Raw genomic sequence first — 12,382 nt, 5'->3', positions numbered from 1 at the left:
GATTTATTAGCAAGTTTTTATTTCAAGTCTCCACCTTCGTTGTATCAGTGAGTGCTGTTGGCCTTGTTGCGCCTTTGCTCCACAGCTTCACTCGTTGTAAACCAACCAATCAACGCACAGCTCATCTATATATTCATGAGCATACCATAAAAGGAGAAAACCTAGCGTTTTTTCCCGGGAAAATTTCACTGGATGTATCAGGGGGCATAGAACAGCACCCAGGCCATTTTCAGCCTAACCCTAACCAATGTTACATACCCTATTCGGAGACCTTAAGTAACAGTGTGAAATACCCAAACAAACCCAGTCACTGACCCCTTTAAATAAATACCAAGAAACACATATATACGGTATACACACATATTGTACTATACAGTCACACAAAACACAAACACACAGTCACACGCATACACACACTTAGTCCAAGTCCATTCTGCCAGCAAGGAGATATTCAAGGACAGATTATCCAGCGTTTTTAGATCTGGATTTAAACAGGCGTAAATAAGCTTAATCGACTGGCATTCCAGATATGCACTCGGTTACAGGGATTCATTAGTTGTACTTGGCTGCCAACAACTTCCCTGTCTAAGAGGACAGGGTCTTTAGTTGTATTTGGTACTTTTTGACAAAAACGGTCCTCCAGATACCAAAACAGTGAGAGTGAAAGTGGTAACAACCATGAGTCAGCCACACTGAGAGACAGATCACAGAAAGCTAACTTCTTCTGGAAATACAATCAGAGTTGCCCTCTACCAAGATCACTGACATGGTTACTTTCTCTGGACAATGCTTCTAATAAATAATTATATTACGCAGTTACCGGACAACCTTCTTGGGGACAAAGTCATCCAGCACTGCATTGATGACGTTGTCCTCAAGAAGGTTGTCCGGTCTTTCCCAAATCAGAAGCCCTGGGTTGATGCCGCGGTCCGGGCCAAGCTGAGAGCCAGCACTGTCGCCTTTAACTCTGGGGACCCTGATGAGTACAGGAAGGCCAGATACGACCTTCTGAAGGCCATCAAAGCAGCGAAAAGGGCTTACAGGACCAAAGTGGAGTCCAGCTACCATGGCTCTGACCCCAGGCGCATGTGGAGTGGACTTAAAGCCATTACTGACTACAAATGGAGAGGCTACAATGAAACCCAGTCCTCTGTCCTACTGCCAGACGAGCTGAACTCCTTCTACGCTCGCTTTGAGAGGGACAGTGACCCCCCTGCAGTGGAGCTACCTGAAGGCCAAGCCAGTGGTGTGCCTACATTAACTGTAGCTGAGGTGAGGCTGTGCTTTAAGAAGATCAACCCTCGCAAGGCACCTGGCCAAGACGGCATATCAGGTAGGGCCCTCAGGGGCTGCGCTGACCAGCTGGCAGGGGTCTTCAGTGACATCTTCAACCTCTCCCTTAACCTGTCTGTACTCCCCACCTGCTTCAAGAGGACCACCATTATCCCTGTGCCCAAGAACACTAAGGTCACATGTCTGAACGACTATCGCCCGATAGCACTGACCTCTGTCATCATGAAGTGCTTCGAGCGGCTAGTCAAATCATTCATCTGCTCCTCGCTGCCCCCCACACTGGACCCTATGCAGTTTGCCTACCGGTCCAACAGGTCGACAGACGATGCCATCACTCTGACTATGCACACCGCTCTCTCCCACCTGGACAAGGGGAATACATATGTGAGGATGCTGTTCATTGACTACAGCTCTGCATTCAACACCATCATCCCCTCCAGACTGGTCTCCAAGCTTGTGGACCTGGGACTAAGCACTTCCCTCTGCAAGTGGATCTTCCACTTCCTGACGGGGAGGCCACAGGTGGTGAGAATTGGTGGCCGCACCTCATCCGTACTGATCACCAACACAGGCACCCCCCAGGGCTGTGTGCTCAGGCCTCTCCTGTTCTCCTTGTTCACTCACGACTGTGTGGCAACACACAGCTCCAACCTCCTTGTTAAGTTTGCTGACGACACAACCATCGTGGGCCTCATCTCTGACAGTGACGAGTCAGCCTACAGAGAGGAGGTTGACACCCTGACATCATGGTGTCAGGACAATAACCTCTCTCTTAACATCAGCAAGACCAAGGAGATGATTGTGGACTATAGGAGGCGGCAGGAGGAGGAGCATGCACCCCTACTCATCAATGGTTCGGAAGTGGAGAAGGTCAGCTGCTTCAAGTTCCTCGGGGGGAACATCAGCAATGACCTCACCTGGTCTGTTCACACGGACAATGTGGTCAAAGCGGCCCGTAAGCTTCTCTTCTTCCTGAGGAGACTGAAGAAGTTTGGTATGGACTCAGTCATCCTCACTAACTTTTACAGATGCACTATCGGGAGCATTCTGACTGGTTGTATTACAATGTGGTATGGGAGCTGCACAGACAGGGACCGCAAGGCCCTACGAAGTGTGGTCCGTTCCGCTGAGTTCATCATTGGCAGGAAGCTCCCAGCCCTACAGGACAACTACCACACACGTTGCCTAAGGAAAGCCGGCAGGATTTTAACGGTGCGTTCACACTGCAGCGGGGCGGGCAGAGCGGGGTGTCGGCTTCCAATTCATTTTCAATGTAACCAGGCGTTGACGCCCGCGTAGGGCATTGTGGGAAGGCAAGCGGGGCGTCGACGCTCGCGTAGGGTATTGTGGGAAGGCGAGCGGGGTGGCGAAAGTTGGATTTTTCGGAACTTTATGTAAATGACGAGCGTGAAAACGCCAGCGATGGCCAATCGGGTTGGTTTCTTGTTTCTTGTAACGTAGCAACTGTTGGTCATGGTAAACATTTCTAGGTTTGACAATTTCAAGATGGAAGAGCAACTCATCGTATGTGTGTCTTCATACCCAGTATTGTATGATACGTCTATGTTCGATTACAGAGACATAAACAAAAAAAATAATGCCTGGCGCAGGGTTGCTGAGGTTGTCGGCGTCCCTGGTGTGTTGTATTTTGTACTTTAATTCAGTTTCTTCACATTACGTAACTTTCTTCTGTGCTAGCTGCATAGTCTAGCTAGCTCACCCGGCACACGATTGACATTCAACGCTGAAAGGCTGGCTGGCAGCCACTCGCTATCCATACAGTGAATGTGTAGTGGCAAGTCATAATCTAGCGATTGATTTGCAGAGATTTCGAGTAATATAATAAAAGGTTACACATGTCAACGTTTATGTCTGATGCATCTTTTTTTCCAGCCGGAACAATACCCGTTGCATAGAGTGCGGGTGGCATTTCATCTTTCACTCGGCCTAAAAAAAGTGTGGAAAAAGATAACCTATTGTGTGCTGTAGATAAGATCATGTCAGATCTAGAATGCGTGTCGGATTTTTGCTTAATGTGTGTAAAAGTTGTGTTTTGTCTGCACATTTGCCATGACATTATACGAACTACAACAGTGATTTAAGAGAACTACAGCTCTGAATGAATCTGTCTGACACGCCCCCGAGCGTGGTGCACTGTGGGAAGGCCGGCGGTGCTGAGCGGTAAAAAAGTCTGCAGTGTGAACGCACCGTTAGAGACTGTTCCCACCCATCATTCAGTCTCTTTACCCCGTTGCCTTCTGGCAGGCGTTACCGCAGCATCCGGTCGCGCACACGCAGACTGGACAACAGTTTCTACCCAAGGGCCATCAGGCTTCTGAATGGACACTGATATGGACATTGATTTACTGCACACTAGTCACTTATACACTGTCACTTTCAGCTACTGGTTGCACTATCAGTAACATTGCACTACTGTACCTCACTGTACCTCGCTACCAGGCTCCTGTATGGTCATTGATTTAGTCACTGATCTGCAAATTTGCACTATTGTACTGTACTCCACTTAGGTTAGAATAGGTTATAGGGTTGAAACAGGTTTTATGTGCATTTAGGGTTAGTATAGTGTACTATTTATTGTTATCTGTAATTTAGGAAGTTTTAGTATTAGGGTTAGTATAGTCGATTATTTATTGCTATCTGTATATTTAGGAAGTTTCACTTATTTAAGCTCAGCATAGATGTAAATTATGTTCTGTGTACTTATATGTTATGTTATGCCAGGTGCTTGTGTTGTCTTGTCTTAAGAATTTCAGTGCCCAGTCTAACCTTGTGCTGTTCTTTGTACCTGACAAATAAAAGACTTGAACTTGAACCTATCTTAGATAGTGATCGGATGTTATCCAAGATCCCTATTTCCATGTAAACGCATACAGGATCATTGGTCTAATGATGTTGTCCAGAGGCAGGAGGATCACAGTTACCTTCCCCTGGCAGTGCCAAGACAGTGCGGGTACGTCTCTGCCTGCCCTCTGCGTTCTTGGTGGAGCAAGAGTTGGAGCAGGAGGACCAGGGGGACCAGGACCCCACTACACAGTCCCCAAGGCAGGCCACCTCACAGGCTGCCTCCAGGGGAGGAGTGGGGCTGTCCTGACACAGGACTGATGACACCTCCATTCCTGGGGGATGACAAGGGATAATCAATACAGAGGGAGTCTGACAGCAGAGCTGATAGGGTACAATGGCACAGAAACATCACTTACAGTCCTGTTACCTAGAGTAACTTTGGCTACAGTAACATGTAGCTACATCATCTACAGTAACATCACTAACAGTAACTTTATGTACGTAATGTTATGTATATTTTACCTATATTAACAGCATATATAGTACACTAACTGCATCTAGTATACAGTAACACCAACAGCAACATCAACAACATGTTAAATAACTGTATCTCCTGTGACAAGCTGCTTTGGTAAAAAAAAAAAAACATTTTGCTGGAGATAAAAGGTTTAACAGCACAGTATTAAACAGAGGCTGAACAGTTTGACCAAAAAAACAACAACTCCATAACACTGGCATTTTGAGTTTCATAGAGTCTTATTTTTTAGAGTAATAGGGAGAAAAAGTACTGCAATAGCTCTTTGATCACGATTAGAGGAGTGTGAAGTTCCTCTTTTCTCAAGAGAGTGAGATCCAGAGCTAAATCGTCCAGACACCAACTCAAAGAAAATACGCTGTCATATGCAATCTGGATTTCAGTTTTAATCTCATTACCATTAAAGACTTGTGCTATTAATTTTCTACACGTCCCCTCTGCCAGACTCTCAGTTAGTCATCACTTTGATGAGAGATTCAACGCTACACATTAACATCACACTCCATTAGTTACAGATATTTTGTTAACCTTGACCTTCAAAGCAGTAAAAAAAAAAAACGAAATACAACAAAAACATAACAACCCACACCAATCGCACCATAACACTAGCAAGAGGTCATTTAAAGGAAGCTTTAACAGTCATTTGGCAGCAGTCGCTGAGCTGTACTCCTCTACCTGGGTTAACCCTCTCAGCTCCCTTGGTCCTCACAATGTAACACAATCGTTTCAAAACCGGGACAGTGCTCAGATGCAACATTCTGCCAGGAGCATGAGTAGCGGTGGTGCACTCCCTTGCAGGGTAGGAATCATTACTTCTGTTAAACTCTGTCTGCCACTCTATCACACACCTGGGTTCAACAATAACAACCCAAGGGCAGATTTGTCACTATGTTATCACTCTCTTACTCCTCCCCGCTCTCCCATTCCCTCTCCCGCTGCTCTCCACCCTCCCTCCCTGCTATCTTGCCCTCCTTCCCTGCTCTCCCCCCTCCCTCCCTGCTGTCTCCCCCTCCCTCCCAGGTGTGGAAATGGGAGACATGACAAAACAGGGAGAGTGAGATAGGAAATGGGAGAGAGAAAAACAGAGAGAGAGAGAGAGAGAGGGGGGAAATTAGTGAAAAAGAGAAGCAGAGAGAAAAAGAGAAGGTTCTTTCCAAACTCAAAGCGGTAGTAAAGAAGCTCCACAAGCCACCACATGAGAGGTCAGTGAAACACACAAATACAGATTCCTTGAACTATAGATAGAGTGCATAGTGCCCATGATATAATTGGTGGTACACACACAGAAATTCCTGGAATTATAGATAGGGCACGGTGCCAGCGATGATGTTGATAACACACACAGATTTCTGGAATTATAGATAGATATTCCTGTGCCCGTGATGCAGCTGGTGATGACAGTTTTTCTCAGTGGTTTTGGTACCCATATTTCTCAGATCAGAAATGAAATTCTCCGTCATCACTGAAATGCTTGTTTTACCTCCACATCTATTCTAGTCAAATTGCCAATGCTGTGGTAGCTTACATTTATGCAGATTATTATGTAGCCTTCATTGGTCTGCTGTTTCCTATGTTTCCGTTTCACCTGTTGGTTTGTCTCCACCCCTCACCAGGTGTTCCCTATTGTCGTCTGTATTTAAGCTCTGTTCTCTATTCTATCAGTTGCCAGATCGTCTTGTGTTCCACAGTCGTTTCCAGCATTTTGATCAGTTCTCGTCCAAGTCTTCTCGGGTTTGATCGCTGCCTTTTTTGTCTCCCGACCACGGACCAGCCTGCCCCCAGTGTACTTCTGCCATTCAGCCCCGTTACGACCTCCGACCGCTCACAGACCAACAAGTCTGCCTGCCCCAGTGTACCTCTGCCTTGCCACTCTGTTGCCAACCGTTGTTTGCCCTGGACTACGAGATCGCTTGAATAAACTGTTTTACTGTCAAACTATCCCGCTTCCTGTCCGCATTTGGGTCCAGCTCCAGGTAAATCGGCAATCGGCCAATGTAATTTCGGATTGGTTTCAAACTTCGCAAAAATCATGAACAAAAATTATATGAAAAAGCTAGTAGTGTGAGCCAGGTTCGAAAATCGAACAAAAATTATTGGGGGAGATAGTTTTTTAAATGTTGACTGGAGTTAATGGAATAAAAATGACCGGAAGAGCCGGAAGTCTAACAAGAAATGCAATACCAGCTACATCCACCGGGGCCGTTGCTTCAAGCCGGGGGGCGAGGGGTGTATGGATGATTATAGGGGCCGAAACTAAATAAATAAATACTTGGATAAATAAATAATTATACAACACAAAGCTTAAATAAATGACTAACGATATAATGAAATGCCTAATTGACATACAAAATATATAAATTACAAATTAAATGAGACACTATATAAATAAATATTACATGTATTTGTATGTATATATATTCACGTTTTAATGTATTCACATTTATTTATTTATACTTACATTTATCCACGGTATAACTTGCTGCAGCAAAATAAATCCGTTGTCTGCCGTCACCAAGTCAGGGGGCGGGTTAAAGCTTCTGATTGGTGGTTCAACTTGAATTGACTGCTTTTGACTCATTCAAGATGGCAGCACCTAGTGCGGATTCAATTAATGAAATATTGCATGCTACAGTGGTCAAAATGTTGTTGGTAGCTGAAGAGATGGAGGCAACTGCCAATTAACTTTTTTTTCTTCACATCATATTGAGAGCTTTGCTGAAATTATAGCAATGATATCGGCGGCCCTGACTGACACAGACATCAATGAAAATGTGTTCACTATCCTTGGCGAGCTGGTACAACATAGAGGTGGGCAAATTGATCTCAAGACCGATAGTATCGATACTAACGTTGGTATCAGTAGCCTATTGATTGATACTGGCGTGATAAGATCAATACCTGAGTTTCAATTTCTGTTCTCTACATTCAGTACACAATTCATTTTACATCATAGTGGTTGTAATTTGTGCAAACACCGTCTAACTTCGCTCAAGCTCACTTTGCCCCTCCCCTGCTAGGCTGTGAGTTGTTGCCGGCGTGTATGTGCAGTAACACGACTCAGGGGCGCACACACTAACAGTATTTCTGACAAAATTCTTTGTCCTGTGTTTTATTATGATCATAATCAAGAACAAGTAATTGAAGGAAAAATCATTAAAATCATCAATCATTAAATTAAAAATTTGTATTCAAATTTTCATTTTGATGTTGCATTCACTTCATAAATTATGAGGCATTGCGTCCTACACACGAAAGTAGATAAACTGCTTTTCTAAGTAAAAAGTAATATTGCAAATCAGCAATATTGGTATTGGCTGGGGCGCCGTATGGCCCTGTATTTAGTCCTTGGTATCAGATCAATCCCACATTTTGCAGTATCGCACACCCCTAGCAGCTGCAGAGTGAGGCGATAGAGGATCTATATATATATATATATATATATATATATATATATATATATATATATATATATATATAAATATATATATAAATATATATATATAAATATATATATATATATATATATATATATTTATTAGTTTCAAGTCTTCTGGTTAATCCCAGTATAGTAATAATAATAATAATTTTTATTATAATACTTTATTTATATAGCACATTTCATACAAGATTTGCAGCTCAATGGCCTCAAATCCCAGGTCAACGAGTCAGTAACCCATATAATGTTCACCATGTTCTCAGTCAACCTTACTTTCAGATATCTGGTTAAAATAATATACCAATAGTAAAATAGCAGACACAGGACTGTCTGTCTTTACAAAAATAATAAAGATAAACACGATTTGTAAACGCAATAAGTTTTTGGGGGGTTGTTAAGAAAACAGGAAATATAGCACAATACCTTTACCACTTGCAGACGTGTAGTACAGCACCACAGGTCATGGTCATATACACAGGTCGCTGATAACCACTGAAACGTCCTGCATTTCACAAAGTAAAATATTCCATTGATGAGAAAACGACAGCAATTTATATGGTTATACATTGCAAACTTGACCCATTTGAGTACAGTAGACTGTGGGAATGGGACATAAAACTAAAAAAAAACTTAGCACGTAATGGTGCTAATCGAGTCACATTGCAAGCACTTATCCCTGCTCAGCACTACGCTGTCTAACAGAACAAAGGTGGCAATTGTAAAAGTTTGAAGCTTACATGTTGTATGCTAACATAGCATATGAATAAAAGTGCATGTAGATTATCAAAATTAACCCCCCGAACTCGTATAGAAACGGAGAACCACGCCAACTACCTTCCCTGTGTGTCATCTCTGTGGTAATAACAGGAACGCTGGGCTTGACATTCACATGAAAAGTTGACACGATGAACACTGACTCAGAGAGCTGGAGGACTGTGTAACAATGACAGAAGGAAAAGTTCTCCAAAGAAAAGTAATGTGTTCTACAAAGAGCAATGATTGATCAGTGATACACTTGGATACAGTGCATAGTCTGAACTAGCCCTGCGAGCAAGGCCGTCGTTTAGGGGTGAAGGGTGATGACAATTCTAGGGGCCCACAGCCCAGGGGGGCCCACAAAAAAACATTATGTAGGCTTCCCTTTCTATGACAAAATTATTATGCCTAGGCGTAACTATGGTGACCAGACGTCCTCTTTTACCCGGACATGTCCTCTTTTCGAGACCTAAAAAATGCGTCCGGCAGGGATTCCAAAAATGTCCGGGATTTTGTCTCATCGGATGTTTGTGTTTCTCTGGGTCTTTCACAAACTAATTATTACGCCCTTACATGTTTTGGAAAGTGTATCTCCCTTACATTCCACCTTCTTGCGCAAGCTCTTGACTGTAGAGAAAACTGTCATTGGTTGACCGCCTTCTCAGTGTTGCCAGATGCACGATCATTATCCTCCAAATACGATAATTTTGAGCCATTCGTACGATACTTCGGCATTTCCCATCTGGCAAAACTGAGCACCTTGCCGCCTCCACTAGTTGCATTGTTTACAACAGCACATGACATCTGCAGCCATGCTTTTGTGTAAATGTGTCTTTATTTTCGTATTTTAATGTAGCCATATAAATAATTTATTATTTGTTACATTTATTGCTTGAATATATGGACAAGACAGATTAAACAACCACTGAAAGCCACAGAAGCACTGGACTAAATGGCACAAAAAAGATTTGTTTACATTTGTATTTTGCAATTTTGTTAAGGTATAAATAAATGATCATATCCCATGTCATTTGTGTCATTTCATTTGTGACATTTGTATGCATTCACATGGTCATGGTGCGGAATGAAATACAAAATCAAGCAAAATTGACAAAAGGTTATATTTTGCGAGCAATAACACCCTTCGTCAAACAAGGTTTGGTCCATGGTTCGCTCCTCTTTTGAAAATGTGTGCGTAACGTTATTGCTCACGAACTGCAGCAGCAGCCAGCTGGTTATCAATAGAGAACTGACAATGCCAAAACTGAAACATAAATTGGGACGCCAAAAAAGAGAGGAGAGGAAGAAAAGAGAGACCAGGAGCACATCAGGAGCCCAGAATATCAGCGATTCGAGTCTTAAGCTAGCTGCACAGGGGTCCTGTGGTTCATGAGAAATAGCATAGCTCGCCTCGTCCAACGTCCGATGTTGGAGTGACTAATGTTAGGAGCTAGCACTTAGCCATCTACTAACATGACTGCGTTAACAGAAACGAACGTTTAACGTTACGTGTGGTCAGCAGTGTAAAATAATCGCCTGACAAGGCTGGCATTACAAAATTATCCACTAAATTCATCCACAGAAAAGATCAGTAAGGTTATAATTCGCCAAACGTTATAATACGCTGTCAAAAAATTCCAGTAGCAGTAGGACCAGGGGTGTCGTTAGACCCTTTTCACTGGGGCAAGTGCCGCATTATAAATCTGCTGTACCCCAGTAAAATCTAAAGTTTGAGTTTTAACAATTTACTTTTTTAGTTAGTGCATTCATTTAGATCGATAATCCCGGAAAAAATTAATGCAGTAGGCTATTCCAATCCACGCTAGTAATCAGGGATGCAAACAGAGCGCTTTTCGGCGCCTCCCGCTTTTTTCACTAGTTTTTTTTTAAGGGGGGGATCTGATTATAATTGCACCAACAGTAATTCTGGATTGCCTCCACCAAACAAGTAGCTAAATAGGAAATAAGCAAATCAGCAGTAGCCTATGCGTGCAAGCGTGAAACACTAGTGTTTTTTCTTGTTGCGTATCTTTTACTGTCTGCGGTGGGCACTCAATAAACGGACTCCGGTCCGGATCCGGACCGCAATACCTAGACGCAATTCATTGGTGCGTGATTTTGTGCTATAGCCTATATTTTTTTCCTACTAGATGCTTTATATCTTCTGTGTCCAATCTAAAGCTCCAATCAGGAGCTGTAATAACTGTAATCACCATGACAACTCACTCACTCAACGTTGGCCGCAGCCTCTGTGGGTAACGCATGTTCTGTGTGTCATTCGCAACTACGCAGGCTAATTGATTTGCTAACAGTAGCTAGCCTACCTGTTTCTTTCTTAGCAAAAATCATGGCTTGACAAAACCCAGCGAAAAGTTGATTCAGAAAATCGCACATTTCTGACAGAATGGACTAACAAGTACGCATTTGTGTGGCCGGTGGGAAGCACAAAACCGATGTGATTAATCTGCAATGAGACGGTTGCCCTTTTCAAAAGTAGTAGAGCTAACGTGAAGTCAATTTTGAATGGGAGTCAATGGGAGAGGTAAGGGGCAGAAAAATAAAGCATGGTCGCTACCAGACCCTGGACTGAATGAAAATTGTGGACCTTTTGAGTTTCTAATTGAGTACCCCTGTTTTAGGGGAAGCCGAGCTTCCCTTGCAGTCTTAAATAAAGCTCCTGTCATGGATTATATTAGGAAGGTGACCAAGGCAAACACAGCTTATGGCAAGTAGAACAAACTACCTCTCAAAAATAAAAACCTACAGGCCTTGTCCTCCATTGATCTTGTGGTGATGGGCCATTCCCAGGCTGTTACTCAGCTGAAGGAGTTGGCTAGGATCATCAACATTTAGTGCCCTTAGAGGTGGCCAGGAAGAAGAGGAAGAAAGAGTAAAACCAGAAGAAGTGCTAGATAATTTAATAAGAGTTTGTCTTGGAATCAAAAAAAAAATTTAATATTACAAATTGGTGTCGGTGTATTTTGATCTTCAGAATGTAATTTTACTCTGTGTATATAGGGGTGGGCCAGGGATGTCAGAGGGTTGGTGGCAATGTAAGTATATGGATATTTGCCACAGGGCGAGGGCTTGAATTACCTCTCTCGTTTTTGACCATACATGTGTTTGCATCCCTGTAGTAAAATCAAAGCAGTTTAACCAAAAACCCAAACCGATGCCCGCAGAATTCCATGTCTGCGCGCTCTTCTGAACTTGCCAAATAGCCACTGCAGCACACACAGGTGTCCAGGTGCCGGACTCTGCACATGTCCCGAATTAAGGTATGCTAAGAAAACATGACAAAACTAAAAGTTTCTAAATTATAGGCCTACTGATCATCATATTTTGACTTTAACATAAAAACAATATTACATGAAGCTCAAAAAATTGTATTTGCGCTCAAATGAATGCGAAAAAAAATGGCCTGCTTGCATTAACTATAGATGTCCCTGCCAAAGCTGATAACAAACTTGCGTCCCTGAACTGTTGTAGTGGGTTAAGCAGGGGAAATTTCAATAGCCGAGTAGTGCATTGTGCGCAGCAAGCTTGAAAGAAAAAAA

General features: G+C 43.0%; 1 protein-coding gene across 1 annotated transcript in view; it reads right to left on the bottom strand.

The window, feature by feature from the left end:
- Positions 1 to 12,382, bottom strand: part of thsd7ba (thrombospondin, type I, domain containing 7Ba) — a 284,654-nt gene that overhangs the window by 171,794 nt on the left and 100,478 nt on the right. The window contains exon 9 of the mRNA XM_047047538.1: positions 4,236 to 4,430. Within this exon, the coding sequence (XP_046903494.1) occupies positions 4,236 to 4,430 (195 nt within the window). The remainder of the gene's footprint in view (positions 1 to 4,235; positions 4,431 to 12,382) is intronic.

This window comes from Hypomesus transpacificus, chromosome 23 (genome assembly GCF_021917145.1).
Source record: "Hypomesus transpacificus isolate Combined female chromosome 23, fHypTra1, whole genome shotgun sequence".
In the NCBI taxonomy this organism is placed as follows: Eukaryota; Metazoa; Chordata; class Actinopteri; order Osmeriformes; family Osmeridae; genus Hypomesus; species Hypomesus transpacificus.
The sequence above is the reverse complement of the archived record's forward strand: the minus strand, read 5'-3'. Positions and strand labels throughout refer to the sequence as shown.